Here is a 24464-nt window from a genome sequence, read left to right on the forward strand (position 1 = left end):
TTCTGTAGAGTTATGTTAGCAATTAAACGAAGGTGGATCACTGTCACTTGCTTCCAAAGCATTTTTTTTTAAAATTGCCCCTCCTGCCTATAGCCCTAGGGCATCTTGATGGTCTCTATTACTAATGTCATGGACCCATCAGAGTCCAGTTTGGAGGAGGAGGAACTGGGATCATCTGATAGGGAAGGCATCTTTGGATGTTTGGAGAGGCCAGGGGGTGAGGAAAATGCTGTTCTGGGACCCTCAAGCATTGGGGGAGGTAGTTGACCAGACAGAGAACTGCCTGCCTACACAGACACAGAAGAGGATAGGCAGAAAATCCCCTATAATGAGGAACAGTTGTCTAATTCACTCATTCAAGGACAAGAGAGAGTGGAGAGTAAGCAAGCCCAGGGAAGGATTGCAAGGCTACTGGGGAGGAGGTCACCCCACCCCACCTCACAAGGAACACCTGGAGGGGAGTAACTTAAGAAGAAGCCATGGGGAATTAGTCTTTGCCAACAATTGGCTTACATTCCCCCTGCTTTGACTAGTGCCTGTACTGTTTGCCTTGCCTCACTTGGAAGATTGCTCTTCGCATTGTGTTTTGGAGTCAGCCCTTCTCTTGTGGCCTGTATTTGGTCTTTACTTCACAGTGCCTTTGGAAGAGTGCATGGACCTGGGGCCTGTTCTTTGTCCTGAAAGACTGCCATTTCTTGTGGACTGGACTTGAACCTTGGACCTTGCCCTGTGAGCATGCTCCTACTCTGTTGGCTTTCTTCGTACCAAGGGGACTGTTTTGGGTAGATTGAGGGTGGTTGCCTTCAGGGTAGCGTGAGTGTGAAGCCTTATCCGTTATTTTTGGGGAGGGGGGTGGCCTTATTGAGAGAAATAAAGAACTCTCTGGAGGCCTGCCTTGACTACCTGGATCATAACAACTAATTAGGCCTAATCCAAATGATTGCCAAGATGAGCAAGAATCATGTTTTGCCAGCTACTGGATGAGTAATGATAGCCAACTGCTGAGTGCTATTAGTGACACTTAAAATATCTCTGAATGAGCCCAGGCATTGGAATTTGGAATGGGATAAAATATTTAAACATGTGGAGGTCTGTAATAAACAATCCTAGACATATTGACTTAAATGACATTGTATTGCACTCGGTTGTCTTCCTCCTTAAGCAGATACTCCCCAGAGTTTTAGAAGTCTTTTTCAGGTTAATATTTATACTTTTCTTTTATTTATTTATTTATTTATTTGATTTGTCAATCGCTTACAAGATAATAGGTATAAGAATAAACATAGTTATGAATACATGAAATGGATACATATAAGAAAAATAAAAAGAAACAATAGGACAGGGACGGTAGGCACGTTGGTGCGCTTATGCATATCCCCTACAGACCTTTTAGGAAAGGAGTGAGGTCAATAGTAGACAGTCTAAGGTTAAAGTTTTTGGGGTTTGGGGAAGAAACCACAGAGTCAGGTAGAGTATTCCAGACATTGACCACTCTGTTGCTGAAGTCGTATTTCCTGCAATCAGTTTTGGTGCGGTTAACCTTGAGTTTGTATCTATTGTGTGCTCTTGTGTTGTTATGGTTGAAGCTGAAGTATTCATTGACAGGTAGGACATTGCAATGTATGATTATATATACAGTACTATACTTAGATCGGATCGAAGGCAGCGTAGTTCTAGGTTTTCTAGGTCTATATATCTACTTCATATAGCCAGCTTTTGGTGCAAGCAAAAGGATTTCTGCCGCATCCCTTTTCTACTTTGCTAATTTATTGTAATTCTTTTAATCAGCTTAAGCTGGGAGTTGACTGGATACAGAAGCACTATAAAGGCAACATTACAGGCAACTAAACATGGACAACCAGCTGGAGCAGTGACTCCTCCCAACTGCTTTTTCTAAATGGAACCCCTGCTGGGTATGTTTAACATACAGTCAACCCAAGGAAGAGGTGGGGGGAAGAGTCAAAATTAGGGCAGCTTTAAGTGCTTTCCCAGTTCTATTGGATGTACTTATGAAAATATATTTATATGAAGGGGCTGAATAAATGTAAAGCCTCCACTCTCACTCCAGTTTCAATAGGGATTATTTTAATAAAGGAAACATTAATCAGAAACATTTTAGCTCTAAAACCGTAGTTCCGGTCACTGCATGGGCTTTTGATAAGTCCCAGGTAATATTCAAAAGTACTGGTTTTAACCAGGGGTGGGATACGACAGGGTTAACTACCGGTTCGGGATTTATGAGCTTCCTTGCGGGCTGTGAGCCGCGTGCACCTGTTAATCATCATTAGCACGGTGCGTGCTGAGAAGCAGCCTTTGAAACAGCCCTCTTTTCCTGCTTTTTTAACTACAGCTGTGCCTCATTCGGCAGCTGAAGTTGAAAAATCAGGAAATAAAGATCAGGTAAGAGCCCAGGTGGGCAGGTGGGCAAAAACATCAGCAGACATAGAACCGGTTCTATGTCTGCTGCTCTTCAGAGCTACTGGTTCTACAGAGGTGGACAGAACCGGTAGAAACCACCCCTGGTTTTAACATATATAGCTTGGCTGTTTGATATTTTTGGACTACCTCCTTCAAGTAGAACCACTCTGTAATTTAAACTTCTTCCAGCAAGTGATGCCGAAAGTCCTACCATGAAAGACATTGATAGGGAGGTCCAGAGGCAGAATTTCTCAGATTCTCTTCCTTGGCACTTGAAATAGCCTCTCCAGAAGTCTGGCTGGCAACCTGTTTGCTTCCATTATTTATTATTAGTAATTATGCCTTTAAAAACCATATTGTTCAATACACCATTCCTCACCACTGGGTGCAGGTGGGTGAGTGGGTGGGTTGGCCTTATTATTACTTTGCAAACTTAGGTCTCTTTTTACTCTTATTTGTAAACTACCAGGAGCCATGCTGAATTCATTCATTCATTGAAGGTGGGAAGTGGAGTATGCATACTACTACATAAACAGCAACTGCAAGGAAAGGAGGCAGTTCCTTCCCCTTTCAAAGAATCTTGCCTCCCCCAGGCCCCCAAGGTGAGTAGGTAAAGCAAATCCCTCCTAAAGCAAGCTTGCAGGAACATTGCAATAGGGAGCAGGGCATACTTGCAAAGAGTAAGGGCTGTTTCTGCTGATTTAACGTTGACATTCTTTCTTACTTTGTATGCCAGAAAGAAGGCAAAATGGTGAGAAGCCCCAGCAGAAAGGTCAACAAACATTTGCAAAAGTGTTTTGGAGACCAACTGACAAAGACTGGATAGAAAAGCCAAAAGCAATTATATTGTTAATTGTTGACTGTAAACAAAGACAGCCCGTGAAATGTGGCTCGGCTACACAGTCTTAATTGGCAGCCTCATGACATTTTTCCTTAACGATGACTGCAGAGGGAAGGCATCAGACTCAAGGGCCCCAGCTGGTGGGCGGCCTGGTGGAAAAGTTGAATCTATTTTGGAGGGGAGTTGTCACTTTTCCATCAACTGAAGGGTGCATTCTATTTATTGCGTCATTTTTTAACATGCCATTTGGGGTGAGATACAAGTATTTATTAAATAACCAGGCTTCTGTGCTGCTTGTAAAATTCTGTGGGCCGGATGGAAAGGGACTTGATCAACTGCCAGAATAAAGATGATGATGATTAATGTGATGATGATGATGATGATGATGATGATGATGATATAATAACAGATAACATATAATCAGAGTTGGAAGGGACCTTGTAGGTCATCTAGTCCACTCCCTGCCCAAGCAGGAGACCCTATACCATTTCTGACAAATGGCAGTCCAATCTCTTCTTGAAAGTCTCAAGTGGTGGCGCTCCCACAACTTCCGAGGGCAAGCTGTTCCATTGGTTGATTGTTCTCACTGTCAGAAAGTTTCTCCTTCTTTCCAGGTTAAATCTCTCCTTGTTCAGTTTCCATCCATTATTCCTTGTCTGGCCTACAGGCGCTTTAGAAAATAGCTTGACCCCTTCCTCTCTGTGGCAGCCCCTCAAATATTGGAAGACCTCTAACATGTCTCCCCTGATCCTTCTCTTTACTAAACCAGCCAAGCCCAGTTGCTGTAACTGTTCTTCGTATGCCTTAGTCTCCAGTCCCTAATCACCCTGGTTGCTCTTCTCTGTACTTTTTCTAGAGTCTCAAAATCTTTTTTATAATGTGGTGAACAAAACTGGGTGCAGTACTCTAGGTGTGGTCTTCCTAAGGCTTTATAGAGTGGTATTAGTACTTCCCTTGATCTTGATTGTATCCCTCTGTTAATACAATTTAGGATTGCATTAGCTTTTTGCACACTGCTTGCTCATATTTAGCTGGTTGTCCACTGACTCCAAGATCCCTCTCACAGTTTTTGCTATTGAGCCTGGTTTCACCCAGTCTATATGTGTACTTTTGGTTTTTCTTGCCTAAGTGTAGGACTTTGCTTTTCTCTACATTGAATTTCATTTTGTTAGATATGGCCCAGTGTTCTAGTCTCTCAAGATCCATCTGGATCTTGAGCCTATCTTCTTGGATGTTAGCTATTCCTGCCAGCTAAGTATCATCTGCAAATTTGGTAAGTTCCCCTTCTATTCCCTCATCTAAGTTGTTAATGAAGATAATAATAATAGAGATAATGCAAGCTCTCCTTGGGATTGTGCTTGGCTCCTGTTGACTGCAAGGGCACATCTATCTCCTTTTCCTGTAGTACAGAAGTCAACTGTTTCTGCCTTCTTTCTGGATGCTTTTTAATGTCCCAGTCTCTGCTATAACTCTAAAATTTCCTGATGATCTCTCATCCAGTTTAACCCTGTTTTGTTTTTTTGAGATCAATAGAAGTCCACTTGATATTGCCTCCTAGCAGTATTGCCAGAGTGAGAGACTTCAAAGCCAAGGCAGGATCTCTCTATGTGTCTGTCTGTCTGTGTGTTTGTGTGTGCTAGGACAAGACAAAAATACATTCAAGATTAGTAGGATTTTTTGTTTAGATTTTATATCTGCTCATGGACAACTATGTACTGGCATTTGGTATGTACTGCAGGAGGCATATCTGTGTGGTATATGGAGCCAGGCTATTTTGGAGGAATAGATTCTCTAGCTCAGTAATCCGGAACAGATTAAAACCTCTTCCCAAATTCATGATGCTGTCTAGATATTTGTTGCTCTGTAATTGATGCATGAAGATGGTTGGTATGTTGGATTGTGAATCTAAGCACTGCTGCAGTGAAATCTTGCTTGAGTGATAAGAGAAAAGGCAGGTGCAAATTTGACTACAGTCTTAGAATATATAACTTAATCCTGTGTTCTGCCTCCTGCATCCTAAGATTAGAATCTGAGATTATCCAGCATTGAGTAATCAGAGTTGCAGGGTGGTTAAAAGAAAATGCTTTAACTAGTCCATAGTTAAGATAGAGGCTAAGTTTCAAAAATAGTTTTTTCCCAAATATTTATTACAAAATTTTGGGTCTTCCTATCCCCTAATTATTTTAGCACATGTAACTTATTTTTCATCCTGAAAATGTTCATTCTATCTTTTAAATTGTTGGTAAATAAACAGTCCAAGTTAAGTTCAATGTCCGAAGACTGTCATTTTCTCAGCAAAAAATGCGGAAAAGATTTGTCATAGCCTTTTTTCAATTTCTCAGTCCAACCTACAACTTGAGATTTCTGGTAGCTCCCGATCCTAGGTTCACTATGCATAACTTTTCTAGATCAGCCAAAATTGAATAGATGCTGTCTCCTGGCTAGCTATAACCTATAATTGAATGCTAATCTCCAATCAGCACAGTACATCTCTACTGTTGAATTTCTATAGAATAGAATAGAATAGAATAGAATAGAATAGAATAGAATAGAATAGAATAGAATAGAATAGAACACTTTATTGGCCAAGTGTGATTGGATACACGAGGAATTTGTCTTGGTGTAAATACTCTCAGTATACATAAAAGAAAAGATATATTTGTTAAGAGTTGAGAATCATAAGGTACGACACTTAACGATAATCATAGGGTACAATAAGCAATCAAATCATACTAGGAAACTATGAATATAAATCGTAAGTATAGAAGTGACAAAGTTACAGTCATGCTGTCACAAGTGGGAGGGGATGGGTGATAAGGAGCAATGAGAAGATTATCAGTAATGTAATAGTTGAACAGTGTTGAGGGAATTATTTGTTTTGCAGAGTGATGGCTTTTGGGGGAAAAACTGTTCTTGTGTCTAGTTGTTCTTGTGTGCAGTGCTCTATAGCATCGTTTTGAGGGAAAGAGTTGAAACAGTTTATGTCTGGGATGTGAGGGGTCTGTAAATATTTTCACAGCCCTCTTTTTGACTCGTGCAGTATTCAGGTCCTTGACTGAAGGCAGGTTGGTAGTAATTGTTTTTTCTGCAGTCCTAATTATCCTCTGAAGTCTGGGTCTGTCCTATTGGGTTGCAGAACCAAACCAGACAGTTATAAAGGTGCAGATGATAGACTCAATAATTCCTCTGTAGGACTGTATCAACAGCTTCTCGAGCAGTTTGAGCTTTCTGAGTTGGCGCAGAAAGAACGTTCTTTGTTGTGCTTTTTTGATGATGTTTTTGATGTTAGGTGTCCATTTTAGGTCACTTGATATAGCAGAACCTAGAAATTTGAAGGTCTCTACTGTTGATACTGTGTTGTCTAGTATTGTAAGAGGTGATAGTATGGGAGGGTTTCTTCTAAAGTCTACCACCATTTCTACAGTTTTGAGTGTGTTCAGTTCCAGATTGTTCCAGTTACACCACAAGGCAAGTTTATGACCTCCTGTCTGTATGCGGATTCGTCGTCTCAAATGAGACACTCACTGTTGTGTCATCAGCAAATTAATCCGGGAATGAATTGCTAAAAACAATTAGCTACACTTATAGCCCAGTTGTGTAATTGAGTGTTACATACACAAATAAAGCATTCAAACTGTTATTTTTCAGTCTATCCCAGATTAAAAACATCACCAACTCTTTGTGATCTTACCATATTAATGGTGCTAAGATTTATTTGCATCAACTGCAATATATTCCAGATTGCAATGAAACTATTTTCTGTGCAGAATTGCAGTTCAGTGAAGTTTGTGGGCAATCCATTTCTCTATTTGCAAGAACAACTCGTCACAGCCAACTCACTACAGCCAATTTGCCACAGGATAACTTGCCACAGGACAATTCAACACTTTTTTCCCCTTCACTAAACCGGAGGTGGGCGTGGCCAGCATGTGGCCAGCATCTGGCCCGTGAGCCGCACATTTGACACCCCTGCCTTAGACTATAATATTCAAGAGAAGAAGGGAAAATGTCTTCTCTTGAAGGCAATTTAGAAAGGCAAGAAGCAGCATTATCAACAGGTGAAGAAAGTGAGCATTATCATTATCCAAATGGGAATTTTGCTAATAGAACTAGGCTGGAGAAAACAAAATGAAAGAGTGCTGCTAGCTATATCTGTAATAAGTGACCGGGGGTGGGGGTGGGGGGGAGAATCCAGAAGGGTTGTATGATAGTATTTATTGAATCTTATGAATCCAGTGGAATACCCTGTTACAGGGGACAAATTAGTAACACTGGAAACTTGGCATCTTCGTTACACCAACAAAAAATATAGATGCTTCCATGTGGAGAGCACCTGTGAACTACCATTCCAAATTCATTGTGCAGTTATTTCAGGTTTACCTTCTGAGCTAAGAGAAAAGACGGAGAGGATTACAACTAGAGAGATGGCAAGGGAATCACAAAGGGGAGACAATGTGATCTAGACACATGATAAAATCTCGTAAGAGGCACAAAACTGGATAATTACAACGTTATGAAAAAGTGATACTGTATTTAATGGAAAAGGAGATTACATATATTATTTTTTTATTTGCCATGTAAGATCTCTTTATATTTCCCACGTTTAATAACTGCTAAGCATTAGCTTTCACTAGGTCTAGCTATTCAAGATGGGATGAGATCATTTATTCCACTTTTAGATGGAAAACTGTAGTTAAAAATAGCAAGTGCAAAGCTTCCATGTTGCTTTTTTCATGTCACTAGAGGTAGCATATGTTAAACCTCTTTGGCTCAGATGCACATTTAAAACGTTGTCTTCTCTTCAGCTGCCGCATCTCTTGCCCTTGAGTGTTTGTTGATTTTATGAGTCATCAGACCCCAAACAATCAGGGATCCTGCCAAAATTCCAGCTGTGGCCGCTATAATCACAGCCCAGTAAGGTATGCTGTCTCCATTGGACTTTGTTTCCAGTACTGAATTGTGCATCTGGCTGTTTCTTGTTGTGAAAAGATATGGGTATTCCTACAGCAGAAAGAAAACATTTACAAAACCTTTAGAGATTGGTCTATTTATGACAGATTGCTCTATTCTGAGGGTATGAGAGAGTAAACATTTCTTCTCAATAGCAAAGCAATAAAATGGGGATGGAACTTCTCCTATCCAGGTGAGACTTATGCAAATTTAAGTAAACATCATTGCAAATTTAAATAAACATCATTAAATATATTAAGAAGGATTTTACGGCAAAAATGTGGTTAATGTAATTATCCTCAATCCCTGTACTTATATCAGCATAATGGTATACATAATTGCTTAAATCCTTTCCGTTCTTAACGTATCTATTCTTCATTTGCTGTCATCTTTCATTCGTTATTGTAGCAGATTTCCCTTTCTCTACCAGGCCCTACTAGTATCCTGCTTACAAGCAAATCCCAGGCCTTTTTTAAAAAAATTAATCCTTCTCAGCTCTGTGGCATCCTTTCCTGATGTTTTTTTTTTTTTTTTTCCTGAAAAGAAGATCTAGCCGTGCCTCCATTAGAAGTGGGACAAATATGACTTGAAGAGGTTATACTAGTCTTGATACTACCTAAATTTTTAGGCAGGCAGATTGTTCATATACTGCATAAATCTCATGGTGGATTGGCACTTTTTAATAAATTTAAATTTTACTTTAACACAAATGAAATACAGGTAAGGAGAATTTTTTACTACTGATGCCTGGAGATGGTCCATTCTTTTCATTACTGTCTTAACTCTTCTTATTATCATTATTTTCTCTGTGATGCTTTACTCATGCTAAAAAGCTTCACTTTTTGCACAGGCTTCTTTTTCCATTGTATTGTACATTATTACCCACTTCCATAAAACTGTTTCTGACATCTGTTTTTAGACTATTTGCTGTAGTCTGTGAACTCAGTCTGTCTCTTCCTCTCTCATTCAGAAATATTTACAACTTTAGGGAAATTTCATAGTATGTACTTCTTCTATATGGGATAGAACCATTCTAAAAACCAGGCATGATAATATTAATTGGGAAAAATATGACTGGAAAGTGTTAATAATTTGTCCCAATTTAATAATTGCTGGAGGCTGTTAAAAATGAAAAAACAAAACAGTGGATTAAGACATGATTGGCTTTGCCACTAATGAACGAATTGCCTATGAACGGATGGAGATTTTATATGGACAAGTATAATGAAATCTGGGAGTCTTTTATACAGTATACAATAGGTCAAAAAGAAGTTACATAAAACTATTAAAATATCTACATATAGTACTATATGTAGATAAGCATTAGATAAGTATATATAGAATTGCAACTGTTCGTTATAATGACATACATCATTTTTTCCTTTGTCATATTTCTTTCACTTTTTTGCTAAAAGCACATTTTATGCATGCTTTCTTCTTTTCTTTGACAATGTATGTATTTCTATCATCATTTTGTTTTTCTCCTTTTTCTTTTGTTTATTAAAAACAATGAAAAGCTAATTGAATTTTTTTTTAAAAAAATGGGAGATTTGGTCTGGATGAACTATCAGCAAATATCCCTGGCATTTTGAAGAAAAGGGGGAGGAGCAGGAGGAGGAGAAGGAAAAAGAAGAAAACAGTCTAATTTGGCTGTTTGGATTTATTTATTTTTTAAATAAATCCTGCACAGCAGTGCTCCCATACCAGAAACATCAGATCTAGTTTATCATTTAAAAAGTTTTCAACGCGGGGGCTTGTTGGACGGATTCAAACTGCGAGGTGAAAACATAGTTACTGAGTCTAACAGTTACCAGGATATGGTAAATATGTACTACCTTTGGAATTAATGGCTCCATGTGGGAAAGAGGCTTAGGTGCTGCTTATCAGCTTCCAAGAAGCGTCTGCTTTGCCTGGATATTGAACCAGATGGTTTTTAGATTTCACCCAGATTCAGAAGGACCTTTCTTGTGCTTTTATGTTCATGTTACAGACTTAGAGTTTTAAAGGAGCTAACTTGCTACTTACTGAGGTTGGACACTTGAGCTTCAGCCTTTCCTTTGTGAAATGTTTATATGGCTGCTTATAGCCAACCGGCTCCAGCTGAAAGAGAGACAAAGAGTTTCCAACAGAAACTGAATCCTATAATCTTTATATGGGCACACACTAACACTGTAAATCACATTAAAAAAATAATATATTGCTCCTTTATATTGTAGCATTCTGTTATTCTTGTTTTGGCCTTTCTGGAATTCGTAATATATAACTGTACTTACATAATTATGAGATAAAAATGTTAGCAAGGCTTCCTGTTATGGATAAAGGCAACGAATTTTATACTTGAGTAATTGTACAAACCCCCTGAAAGCAGGGCACTAAAAGCCTGCAGAAGAGAAACTTACATCAAAGGAATAAAAATAGCTTGTTGCAAGCAACTGTGAAGCTCATGCTAAGTAGCAAATTAACAAGGTGAAATAATAAATGAATGTGGGAGGGCTAGAATATATGTCCCCTATAACACTGTCCACTTCTCTGTGACAAGTATCTATAGTTGAGCCTCTTTGGCTAGAGATGAATCGAAAGAAGTCAAACCTGTGAAACCTGACCCTTATTTTAATGGATTCACTTGAGGATAAGTAGGCATAAGTTGCCAAGGTAGTATCCCAACTTCCCAAAGATAGCCAGAACTGCAGGAATTAGCTGGCTGCTAGCCAAAAGATGATTCAGCAGCCATCTTCAAAAACAGTGCAACATAAAGAAGGAATGAAACTGGCAATGCCAACAGGCAATAAATATTACTTTATGATTGTTGCTTCAGTTTTATTTAGATGGAATCCCAGCTACCTGATTAGAATCCCTGACAGGGATGAGAGCAAGAAAGATGATAAGGCCTTCAGATAGTCTGCAAGCCAGTCTCATTTCCATCTCCTTACTGATCTGGAGAGAGCTTAATTGCTTCATCCTCTTGAAGAGAGAACAATTGTAGCACACATTTATCAATAGCCCTGTTGGATGGGCTCCAGCATCAAATGAAGCTATGCAATCATGGAAATTTTGCTCTGGTTCTACTTCCTGAACTGCTTGTGTGATGCAGAGTCAATCCATTTCTTGGTTCTCATGGTCACAATGAACTTAAAATCAGGGAACATGCTCCACTGTAACCAGGCATATATCCTCACCTCTGTTCGGGCAAAATAGTTTCTTAATGTGGTCATATTGCTATGATGTCTATGGAGATTCTCAGCCATCCAGTTTATGGTTGTCTCAAAAGGGCTTTTTTCAAAAGGCAACTGGACTTTGTTTTTCCTTGAAGACATTTCGCTTCTCATCCAAGACTTCTTCAGTTCCCGCCAAAGTCAGTCAGAACTGAAGAAGCTTCAGTTGCCTTTTGAAAAAGCACTTTTGAGATATTGCTATGATGTTTTACTCTAATTTTCTTAATCCACGTTTGTCATTGGTTGGCTATAAAGACTGAAAAACAGGTTATTCATAACTTTTTCTTTCCTTAACTTTTTTCCCTCTCCCATTCAGTTTGGGCTATAATTCATATTTATAGGAGATAGACAGAAGTATAGCCACTAGCCCTAAACTACTTAGTTATTCCTTAAGGCTTTCATCCTAAGCACCATAACTCAGTAATAGAATGTACCCTTTTCATTAACCCCGCCCCCCCCCCAACACTCCCTAATTCCATTCCTAGCAAGAGGCTTCCAAAATATTAGATGTCAACGTAGGTAGTATCTAATTAGATGCAATAACATAAGACATACTGATCTATGTTATATCATCTCTCTATTGGGTCCTGCTGATTCTCATCATTATTGTAGAAGTTAACAAACAAAAGAATTGTGCAATGCTTTAGACTGCATGGGAAACAGTAGTGAATGCTGCTCATTAAATGCTGCTTCTTTAGTGACTCATAGATAGACGATGCATTTGTGCTCCCAAACGCTACAAAAGACCTTTCCATAATGAAATTCAAAGTATTTCCCAGCTCTACTAATCAACATAAACTGAAGGAATATAAACATGGTTTATCTGATCTAGGTTAAAATAGATAATATTATCTCTGTAATTTGTAATTCATTTTTGCTGATTGGAATTGAACAAGGAGGCTATCTGAAGGATTGTTTATAGATGGGAGATGAAATATGGGAAGAAGATATTATTTGCTGTATTTTAAGAGAATGTTAAGTTACTATAATTGTGAAGAAAGGGGAAATCATATATTTCTTTGTCTTACTTTTTATTTTCCTTTTCTTTTATATTATTTGCATTTTGTATTTTTGTATTTTTTTTAAAAAAAATATTAGTTTTTATCTTTGTATTGTAGCATTTAATAAAATTACTATGCAAATATTATCCCTGTGTTTTTGCTTCAGGGAACGTGCTTTCCTGGGAAGACGGCACCATTCACTGACACAGAGCAGCCTAAAATAAAAATCATGGGAAGCTTAGAAAAGTGGCTGGCAAAAACAGCTGAGAATGTGCTGATTTGGCATACTCCCTCTGCAGTCTTTACTGGAAGGACTTCAGAGAGAATTCCACCAGATATTCTAACATTGCCTGACCCAGAAAAACCTCGAGACAGAATAATTATTTTTAAAAGAACTTCTTGCACAAAGTTAGGAAAATCACTAGCCAAAGAAATGCATAACACTCTAGTAATTCAAGAAAATGTAACAACTTTAAATAGGGATTTTCTAATCAAAGAACAACAGCTCATAAATTTCTGAACCACAAAGCATTTTTAATCCTACAAAGTATCATTCCGGGTCACTCATGAATGATTTGAGTTGGTAGAAAGCTATACTGACATTTCTTATTTACATTTTTTGCTGTCTTCATCACTGATTCATATCCTCTGTCTCTTTCCAGTTACCGGAGAAGGCTAATTTCTCTCCAGAGTAATGGGTGTCAAAGTCTAACAGATATTACACACTTTGAAGTTGTCATTGGATGGTATCAGAATGAGAGGGAAATTTTGCTCTTAAGGATGACTGGTCTCCAACATATCAGTGGAACAACTTGTCTCCAGGAGTTGTAGGTGCCCCAACACAGGAGGTTTTTAAGAAGAGATTGGATTTGTCTGAAATGTTATAGGGTTTTCTATTTGAGCAGGGGGTTGAATTACAAGTCCTCCAAAGTCCCTTCCAACTTTGTTATTCTGTTATTTGTTGACTGAGGACAAGGCAGAAACAAGATTGTCCTTAGATTAGCTCAGAAAATAACAGTTTCTTGCATCATAACATCCATAAAAGGCAAAGAAAAGCACCGTGGGCCATTTCTGTAAATTGGTCATGGTATCTTATAATATAAACATATTATATAATATACAGTAATTAGATAATCATATTATTATTTTTTTGATAAGGCTTAAAGCCTTCTAAAAATTATTGATATTCTTAATTATTCTCCAAAGGTGTACTTTGATTTTTTTTTTTTGCAGCTGGAGAAGGCACTCTTTTGTGCTGGCCAAGGGCTACAGCTAAGATACTTGTGAGGCTGAAGGCCAAAACAAATGAATGATGCAACATCAATGAGCAGAAGTATTTCTCATTCTTTCTCTCTCTCTTTTTTTTTTTTTTACAAAAATACTTTCATGTATTTCCTGTCTCAGAATGGTGGGAAACTATGCTGTCACAATTTCCAGCAATTTCAGAAGAGGTTGCAAGGAAGATAATCTTTTCAGTATTGGCAAGTCTTGCAAAGAAAAAAAAGCAATGGTATTTAAGGATAGGATAGGATTTCTTTATTGGCCAAGTATGATTAGACACAAGGAGTTTGCCTCTGGTGCATAAGCTCTCAGTATACAGTTCATGGCAACTCTAAAACAGACATAGATATGTTTTATGAGTTGACACAAGCAACAGGTGATAGATCATGATCATAATCATAAAATACAATCATAAATCATAAGATACAATACTCAGTGATCATCAGTCATATTGATATTCCAATTTTCATACTCCTTTTTTTTCATAGTCATATTGATGTTCTCACTTTACTTATCTCAGTACTATCACTGAAATTTATGAAAATTCCTCTGGAATATATTGTGATTTTTCAAAAATTCTACCCAGAAGTTCAATCAGATCAATATTCTTAGGACTTGAACTTTTAAGCCATCATGATGTGACCCCACCAAAGAATGGAAGCAATTATTACACAAAACCCATCCCTTTTTATGATTGGCCAGTGGAAATGGTTGGGAAATTCTCCAGATATGGAGCTGTTTTTTCCAGCCCAGACTTGGAAAAGAGAAGACATGTGGAAAGGCAGATCACCTGTTCCCTAGATGAAATGTGGGCCCCATCCATTCAGAATGTTTTTTGGTAAAATTAAAGATTGGCCAGATGCTGCGTGGAAGGGAAAATAATGATAGGGAATCCACCAATCCCTGAAACAACTCCCACTGAATTGTGTAAGAGCAGCAACACTGAGCAGGCTCACTTTGAGGTGCAATAATATGTAGGCTGTTAGGAAGCAATACAGTCTCTTCCATGTTAAGGACAGGAGGAAAACACATTAAGATGGATGTGAGACTAAGCCTTAGGTGAGTTCTGAGGTCCCTTTGAATCCAGGGATTCTATGATTCACTTACCATATTATTCCAGAGTGCCACAGCCATCTCAGCATGAGCTCTCTCAGAGAAATGAAAGCAATCCACTGCAAAGAAACTCAGGTCTGGTTTCCCATCCTATGGTTTAATACAAATCATTATTTCAGATAATCATTTATTCCTTGTTAGAAAATCCCTGGCATTTCTCATGTACATTTTGGCTCCTTGTCTTCTGTTTCTGAGCCAAGATTTGCTAGTCAAATCTTACCTACCAAGACAAGTTACAGATTATAAATATAGCTGTTCCAGCAACCACCAGTTATCAATTGGCTTTTCTCATTTTACACACATACACACACACACACACACACACACACACACACACACACACACCCCTTCTGAAATTTGTAGAGCCATAATGCTTCAAGTCCAGGGGACCATTTTTTCCAATTGATAATTTTGATAAATATTTACCTTTTAATAGAGAGGACTACCACAGTGCTTTTTCTTACTTTGAAAAAAAAGAGGGATGACTATATTAAGATGGAAGGTATTTTCCCTCCAGCGCCTAACACAGGATTAAAATCCATATCCAGTCCCCTGTATTTATCTTACTTCTGAGTGAAAATTTAGCACTGACATTTGATTGATTATGTGCTGCCAAGTCAGCATCAATTCTCACAAATTACATAGGTACTTTATGAATAGGATAAAGCACTGGTATAGCTGACTTGAAAGCTGACTACGATTTAGTTGTAGGCTTTTGAAAGATTGCCTCATTTTGTATGATTCCCACTCCCAGTAAACACAAACACACACACAGTCATTAGAGGTACGTTGAAGAATTATCCTCCCTGTTACAGTAAGCTTTTCAGGTGAAGGAGGTCAAACTCTTTGGAATGCACTACTTGCTGAATAGATAGGTCTAACTGCTTTGTCCACTTCTAAAAAGCTTTTAATATAAACTTTTAACTGTTGTTTTAAATTGTTTTCAATATTTTTGGTTTTAATTAAAATGTTTGCACTATTTTAATCCACTAGGCCACTTTGGCAATCAGAGGCTCTCAGTACCTAAGGATAGAAAGCAAATAAGTTACTGTTCAAAAATGAAAAGATGAGAGAAAACTTACAATTGTGTGAAATACTATTTTTGAAGCTAATAAATTCTTGCTTTAAATCCGATGGACTTAGCAATAGCACTTAGATTTATATACTGCTTCACCATGCTTTATAGTCCTCTAAGTGGTTTACAGAGTCAGCATATTGACCCCAACAATCTGGGTCCTCATTGTACAGACCTCGGAAGGATGGAAGCAGAGGTGGTATTCAGCAGGTTCTGACCAGTTCTGGAGAACCGGCAGTGGAAATTTTGAGTATTTTGGAGAACCAGCAATTACTACCTCTGACTGGCCCCACCCACATCTATTCTCCACTGCCTGAGTACCAGCTGATCGGCTGAGTCTTCTGTTGTTACCCTACACAGGAGAACGAAGCTGGAAAGCAGGTTAGTGGGGTGGGGAGGGAATGTGATTTTGCAGTAACCTTCCCCCAAGAGTGGGGTGGCAGATTTTACAGTATCCTTTCCTTGCCACGCCCACCAAGCCACACCCACAGAACCAGTAGGAAAAAAAATTGAATCCCACCACTGAATGGAAGGCTGAGTTGAGCTGCTGAGAATCAAACTGCCGAACTGCAGTCAGCTAACAGTTAGCAAAAGTAGCCTGTAGCGCTGCATTCTAACCACTGTGCCATCACAGCTTTTAAATCCACAAAAAAAAATATCATAATGAAGATATTAAATATATAAGATGACAAGGCTCAATTATTTTACTGGATAATTTCTGAGACCTAATAAATTGTGAATTTTGAGAATTCCTTCCAATTACTGCAAATGTAGTGAATAGTAGCATAGAAGCTTATTATCACGGGTTAATTACCAAGGTTTCCTGTCACCTGGCATTTTCTTGCAACCTATTTCAGCAATTCAGCTTTCCAGTTCCAATTCATCAACTGAGAAATGATGGAATAATAGTGAAGAGATACACAAAGTAGGGCTAAATTGATGTGATGCTAGAACTGGAAAGAGTTATTTTAGATAATTAATTGTATGTACTTGAATAAAAAAATATGTTTTAAACCCACTTATCATTTTCATGGGCCTGCTAAAATATTGTAATATGCATTGCCCTAATTCTTCATACATAAGTCCTTGCATATTAGGTCAGTATTTTTAAAAAATATTTTTAACTACTTCTTAAAATATTCCTTTTAATTCAGCTCCTTATATTGCAGGCTACCTAGTTAATTCTTATAATTAAACATGGAAGTTTCTGTATGTGTTTGTGCCCATGCATAGTGTAACATATTATCTTAAGAGATAGTTCCTTGTGTCTAAAATCCAGAATCAGTTAATTCCTGCCTTCTATAAACTTAATTGATACAGATTCTTTGTGGCCTCAAGCCTGATCAACGGAATTAAATTGTACTGTTTCCGGGACAATGGTGGGAAATGATGGTTTTGCTTACTTGCTCCTCTGTTTTGCAGTTTCCCTGGAAGTCAAGGCAGATAATGTTATAAAGAAGATGTAATCCTCACCCTTTGTATCTGTCTTGTACACAGTAAAACAAATCCGAGTGTAATAATGAAGGCTTCAGCAACACACAGCAACTTACACTGTCTAGTGGTAGGAAGGTGTTTCGGAAAAATGGTTGCACAACAATGGCAAAATCTTCCCGTTGATCATAACGGTCACCGTTGAATAGCATTGCACTTTTAATCTGTTTGGAAATGAACAGGAGTAAATTTCACGTTTTTTTTTTCTCCAGTTTACCAATGCTAACTCAAACATGATCTGCCTTCTAGAAACTATACACTTAAACTCAATTCATACAGATTCTCTAGGGTGTCAACTCTGATCAACAGAAATAAATTGTACTCTTTCTGAGACATCGGTGGAAAATGATGGTTCTACTTACTTGGTCCCCTGTTTTGCTGCTTCTTAGAAAAGAAAAAAAAATGGTGATATAAACAGGGTAGTATCATAAGAAAACCGTCCAACTTGGTTTCTATTTTTTTTTAAAAAAACATACTTTGCCTAATTACTGTATTTTCATCTTTTTTCAGTTGCTGTCTTTTCAGTTATAATCCTGAATGTCAAAGATCTTCTTTCATTATAATTCTCTGACAAATGGAAAGACACTGCTTTTGATGTTCTTAAAGTAAGACTTTCCATAACTGTGTTATCAGATGTCATGTCACATTAAATTTCCGGCATAAATTATACTGCAAGTTAAGTGTTTAGAAAAAATTAAAAACATAGAAATTGGTACACAAAATAAAGGTAACGGGAAAAAGAGACGGGATTTGATATGAGTCACAAGCGAATGTATGTGGAAGAAGAATGCAACTGCTGAAACAAGAAACCTTGGCTGATCATCATTCTTGAAAATTTCCAACTTCAAGCTACAGACGGAACCTGAAACAACGCACGCATTGCAAAGTGCTTCTATTAAAAACCATATGTGTTTGTTTGCTTTGATGAACTTAAGATTTTTCCGGAGCCATTTATGTATGAATGGTGCCTTTTTGCTTTCTAGTATCCACACTTAGAAAATAAATAAACCATATAGTATTAGGGAGCTCCAGACAATCTAAACCCTACCCACACCAACACGAAACAGCACCAGTTCGATTGGAGCAACACAAAAATCATCAGCCATGCTACCACCTACCACGCTCGTGAGTTCATCAAAGCCTGAGACTCCACAAGCAATTCCATCAACAGACACATTAACCTACAACCAGCTTACAAACCCCTCAAAATCGAAATCAACTGCACAGCCAACCAGAGGCAGCAACGATCCTCAACCAACCCACGCAATCCACACACACACATACACCAGCAATTCACCTCCCAATGACCCTGACCTGATGTAATCTCCTTATCACAAGACCCATCATACATGATGACTTACTGCTGACTCATCCCAAGATCCTCACTTCACACCCTCACACCTTAAGCTCTTATAAACAGAACACTGACATCCCCTAAACTCCACTGAAGATGTTACCTAGCCTGGTAACAAAATGTTCAGAAACCAACCCACAAACGCGGAGAATGAACCTTCACCCTCAATCTAAACCCATTCCATATGAGTACCACTTTCAAAGACTACTTTGTTCTATCAAATGTTCTATATTTTCTTAGACTGCAAATAAAGCCAACACACACACACAATTGCAGGGGTGGGCTTCAAAAAATTTAACAAACGGTTCTCTGCCCAGCTGCTGGGTGGGCGTGTCCAGGGTGGGCATGGCCTAGTTGGCCTCCTGCACCATGGGAACGGGGCATTTTCACCCTCCCCGGGCTACGGAGGCTCTCTGGAAGGTGGAAATGGGCCCGTTTCTGGTCTTTCAGAGCTTCCAGGAAGCCTGTTTTTTGGCCTCCCCGAGCCTCTTCGTGAGCCCTGCGCTTAGCTGGGATCCAAAATGGGCCACGTGGGGACTCCTGGGAGGGGCGGGGCAGGGTGGGCGGGGCCAGACAGGGGTGGGATTTGCCAGTTCACTGAACCAGCCATAAAATTAACAACCGGTTTGCTCGAACTGGGGAGAACCGGTAGCAGTCCACCCCTGCACAATTGTCTTTAAAGTCAACTTTTTCAAATTCACTCCCCCACCATGTAATATTTTCAGTTATGCCCTATTTGTAGTGCATTATTAATCTGATAAATGGTTTAATAATCTCATTCTCTGTGAATCTTATTTAAATCTGACTCTGACCAGTTTTATTTTGATAGATTACACTATCACGTTTTAAGAAGTTCATAACAGATTTTGTTTCATTCCTGTGATGTTTGCTTAAAAGAATGCATGGTGGAGGTCTTAGAATCAAATAAATAAGAACTTTTTTACCTGAAAATCTTTGTTAATTATCTCCATTTCTTGCAGAGCAGCGGAGTTATTCCAGGAATTTAGAAAGCATGGACAAAGGCTCCTAAAAGTGAGCAACATTGAAAGTAAAGATGAGTATAAACAAATTTAAATTTAAAGAGTTTAGAAAAAAATATGAATATATGCAGATCTGTGTCAGTTTTCCATGTCAGTTTCAGTATCATTTTCTGTGTTTGGGATGATAATGGGAGTTCTTGATCTTTGGCTTAATAATATACTGCTCAGAAGAATATGCTTCTATTCTAGTCTAAAGATAGTACATTGTTACTATAACTAAAGATGCCAGTTTACATGTAGCAAATTTAGCACATAAATCTGTTGTTGTCTGATATCAATTTTGTGTGGCTTATTGAATTGGAGTTTGACTCTAACCAGCATATGGCCCTTTAACTGTTGCTGAACTACAGTTCCCAGAATTCTCCATTGCTGGCTAGATTGGTTAATGCTACTTAGAGCTAGTCATCAATACATGGAAAACCATTGATCCCTCCTTTAGAAGGTCCAAATCCCAGGCAAGTTTCCAAGAAAAATATTGAAGCTCTACATTGTTTTTACCTTGGAGAATGAAACTAGCAATGTGAACAAAACACTTCACTGCACCAAGCAAAAATAATGAGTTTATTGTGATGTGGTTACTGAGATAAGAAGTAGAAGATATTGTAATCAAGATACTTTTAAAGTCTATGTTCTGGTTTTGTGGATTGTGTTCAGTTTTGTTTTTATCTGAACAGAAAAACCTGGAACTCAAAGTTATCTCTCTTAAGTAACTGCATCTCTAAAAGAAATCAATAGGAGCTGCTCCCATGTGAGTTACAGAAAAACCTAGCGTTATATTTGGAGCATCTGCTGCTTCACAGCTCCCAAAACCAATAGTATCTGACAGAGCACAGATTTTAAAGTTCTTTGTGGCTGCTTTATGAATGAAGAAGATACAGATTAGCCTTAAAAATAGAATTCTCAGACTGCTATGCATGGTCTGCTTACTTACACCCCTGGAAGGATGCATTTGGATTCTTCCCTTTCTATCTGGCGCAGTCCAGTGAGCTCCATTATTTCCACCATGTTGACAAAGGCCCGAGGGAGCTGCAGGAATGAAAATAACTAGCTTTATTGATCCCCCCAAAGCACAAGCTGTTCAACAAACAACACAGAAAGGTTATACATGGATTAATTCTGAGTATACCTGGCCTTTGTGTAACCCACAGACCAGGAAGTAGAAAAAAATGAACAGCAGTGAGCTATTGCACATCACTATTATGCGTGATATTTACATTGTAGCTTAAAACCGAATCAACCAGAACGTAAGTTCTGCTAAGATGGAATGCTTTTTCTACAGGCATTAATGATGACTGGATAATTTTGGCAACTCAAAGCTTTTTTTAATAAACATAACAGACCACACATTTATGCCACCTACTTTGGCTATGGCCCTAGGCAAAGGGGAAAACAGAACTACTGGGAAAGCAGCTCAGTTCAAACTCGACCTGTATGCTTTGACGTTTGTTTTGCTCACAATTTTAAATGGAATTAAAAGATAACAACAGATGAAATTGGGGAATTTTAGACTGATCATAACCTCAAGATAACTGAACAAACTCTACTTCATCCTTTCCTGAATTATTTCACCAATATCCATAACTCAGTACCAGTAAAGAACCTGGGATACTGAAAATTGACAAAACCAGCATGACAATGTGTCATCTGCTGTCTCAAGCAGAAGGTCTTTATTTTTATAGTACACTTTAGGGAACCAGTTCCATGTTATCTGAGGTGATGAAAATATAGCAACATGGTGTCATTTTCCTCATATTACAATTCCATCCATGTTCCTGACCATTAGTTTTCATATTCACCGGATGATCCTTCAGTGATGTTTGTACTGATGCCAGCTACTTGGATAGAATGGTGGGAATGAAAAATGCCAAGGGAGTAAGCAACATTTAATAGAGGTGGCAAGAATTCAGCCGTCTAGAGTGTCTCAAACTCTTACCTCCTTGTAAAGAATATCAAGAGCTTCCTGGAGGTGCTTTATATATTTTTCCACTGAATATGCCTCCTGAAAAAGATAGAATACCAGATTGCTCACCCATATGGAATGTCCATGAAACAGCTTGATTTGCCCAAGTACTCTATATAGGGTATATTTTATACTCATAAAAATGCCATGTATTTATGATGCATTATTATAATTATCACAAATCATAACAATCTGAGATTCTGGTTTTTACCTATCTCCTTAAAAATGTTAAAGTACTGTCAATTCAAAATAAGGCATTCCTTTCACAATAATCCTTCCTTTTAAAACTCCTTTCTAAAGCAATGTGTTCTAATACAGGGTACGCTGTATTGTAGCCCTATCCTTTCTTGGCAGAGTGAAAAATATTATTTAATTTGAATTTCAGTACTGCTCAATAGGAATATTGACAGTGTAGTTTTGCTGCTCCATTCACTTTTAATTTTTGCTCTTGTTCTTTTCTTCAATATTGGTTATAAAGTTTGTTTAATTGGTTTCATGCAGCCTGAGCCAACCAGCTCAACACATCTGGAGGGAACAGAGATGGGAAGAGTATTTTAATGCTTTATAAAGTTGCTAGAAAGCAGTTTAGTTGCCTCAACCAACTAAAAGGATTGTAAGCCAATTTAAAATCTTTATATGAAAATAAAATGAGCTTTGTTTAAGTCAAGAAAGAAAGTATAATTTGCAATAATATTCAAAATCTGAAATGTGGTTTCACAATTATTATTCAAAAAAGGGCAAAAATATATTTTACAAATTTAAAATAAAGTTCACAAACAGAAAATTTAAGTATTGTTATCTGAATCTCTGCTGGTCTTTTCCGATAAGATCTTTGTTAAAACAAATGATTTTTGTTAAAATGATCTTTGTTAAAATAAATCTGTAAATGTGTACTTTTATTCTATAGAATCTCAATATCCCATGGCACATATACAAAAATGGTTAATCCAAATTGGTTTTCAACATTGAAAAAGATTCTTCTGTTTTGCTATAGAACTGCTACTTCTCTGAAATTTTTTCAGATTTTTTTTTTAAAGTATTCCATTTGTTTTGATTTCTCAATTCTTTCTCTTTTCAAATTTTACTTTGCAAATAAATAGAGGATTCTTGTGAATGTCTGAAAACAGCTGAATCAGTTTGGTGTAGTGATTTAGGGTGCTGGCCTAGAAACCAGGGGACTATAAGTTCTAGTCCCACCATAGGCATGAAAAGCCAGCTGGTTGACTTCGGGCCAGTCACTCTCCCTCAGTCCAGGGTAGTTGTTGCAGAGAGAATAGGAGGGAATTTATGTATGGTTGCTGCCTTGAGTGACTTAAAAAGTAATAAAAGCAAGATAAAAAAACCTAATAAATAAAATAATAAATTATCAGTTCTCTCTCAAAGTGAATTTTAACAACCATTTTATCGAATAGCTAGAATTTGAAGAATGATGCTATTGTAGGTTTAATAAGGCTTAGTTTTAATAGGTTTGCCTACAAATATCCTGTTGGCATACCTTATCTAAACAGTGTTGACAGAGGTCATTGACTCCGATGAAGATGGTGACTAACTTCCAGTCCTCTTTAAAGTTAAGGTTCTAATGAAGAATAAAAGAAATGGGATCCAATATTATAAATGTTAGAGTTGCTTTGGGGATAATAAGAGATGTCCTCAAGTGCTTTTGCCCTGGTGCCCCCAAATCCTTTCCTTGGAACTATAGAGATTGTTTTTGGTAATGTTTAGAACTTGTGACCTCAGGTCTGTTCCATGGAAATAGGAATTATTTCAGGGGGATTCCAAAGCTTATCTGTTTCAATTTAACAATGTTATTTATCAGTAACACAAATTGCTTTCAAGCCTTAGACTCTCTCAAACATCCATTAACAGAACAGAATAACAGAGTTGGAAGGGACCTTGGAGGTCTTCTAATCCAACCTCAAATGTTTTCATTTAGTCAAATGAATCCTTCAATTGTTCCCCATTGGCTGACCACATTTCTCTTTCTGGGAAACCCTCCATATGAAATAGAGGCAATGCATGTGGAACAGGATGGATTGAAGGAACCTGCATCATTTCCCTAAACTTATGTAAGTTGATATAGATTAGCAAAATATATGAAATATGAATTATAAGCATGGGAGGAGGGGGAAAATCATGAGTTCTGGCGACAAACCCAACACCATGTCTGTCACTGACTATTGTAAAACCCATGAAATTAATATGCTTTGGTTGGATCTTATAGAAATAAACAGGCTGAAATCTGTTCTTTTGTCTGGAGGGGTGGTGGTCTGTTTGAACATTGGAGACAGCAGCCAAAAGTCACCAAAGAAGAAATAATGCCAGATTTGTTTTCCTTATATTTGACAAATGGCAATGCATTTGAAAGAAAAAGAAAAAAAACAGATGGCTTCTCTGGGTTCCTCTATACTAGAGGCTTCAATTCACAATGGATATGAGAGGTTGAGTTTGTAAAGGCTGTAACACTTTCATGTCAACCTACAAGTAAAAGAAGGAGAGGCAGAAACATTTCTTCTGTAATGAAAACTGAGAATTCTTGTTAGGAATACAAGAAAGAATGAAGGGGAATGCTTTGGTGGAGGGTACATTTGTATTCCTGAGATTGGGACTTAGCCTACGTCATGGACCAGCCAACTATTGGAACCGCTGAGGCTGTAATTCTGTGGAAAACATTTTGTAATATGCAAGACAAAAAGGAATGGACAGAGCTATTTTTGGAGCAACAAGTTTA

At 37.9% G+C, this 24464-nt stretch overlaps 1 protein-coding gene and 1 long non-coding RNA gene across 3 annotated transcripts in view; one reads left to right on the forward strand and one right to left on the reverse strand.

Annotated features, from left to right (window-relative positions):
• The first annotated feature begins 354 nt into the window (after positions 1–354).
• LOC113433196 (uncharacterized) lies at positions 355–20051 on the forward strand. 2 transcript variants are annotated; one of them, XR_015743886.1, is made up of 4 exons: positions 355–729; positions 2888–3020; positions 17893–17987; positions 19717–20051. It is a non-coding gene; the product is annotated as an uncharacterized LOC113433196 (long non-coding RNA). The 2 variants fall into 2 exon arrangements; XR_015743884.1 differs by lacking the exons at positions 17893–17987; positions 19717–20051 and adding an exon at positions 13656–15635 and having other exon boundaries at positions 2888–3024.
• The window catches only part of PLB1 (phospholipase B1), a 107583-nt gene continuing 90203 nt past the window's right edge, over positions 7085–24464 (reverse strand). The window contains exons 49-56 of the mRNA XM_026695620.2: positions 23232–23312; positions 21710–21775; positions 20708–20802; positions 19681–19762; positions 17442–17546; positions 14811–14906; positions 10235–10309; positions 7085–8260 (exon numbers count right to left, since the gene is read on the reverse strand). Coding sequence (XP_026551405.2) covers positions 8042–8260; positions 10235–10309; positions 14811–14906; positions 17442–17546; positions 19681–19762; positions 20708–20802; positions 21710–21775; positions 23232–23312 — 819 coding nt within the window. The 3' untranslated portion in view covers positions 7085–8041. The remainder of the gene's footprint in view (positions 8261–10234; positions 10310–14810; positions 14907–17441; positions 17547–19680; positions 19763–20707; positions 20803–21709; positions 21776–23231; positions 23313–24464) is intronic.

The sequence above is a fragment of the Pseudonaja textilis genome, chromosome 1, assembly GCF_049901715.1.
Source record: "Pseudonaja textilis isolate UNSWEBS1 chromosome 1, rPseTex1.2, whole genome shotgun sequence".
NCBI lineage: Eukaryota > Metazoa > Chordata > Lepidosauria > Squamata > Elapidae > Pseudonaja > Pseudonaja textilis.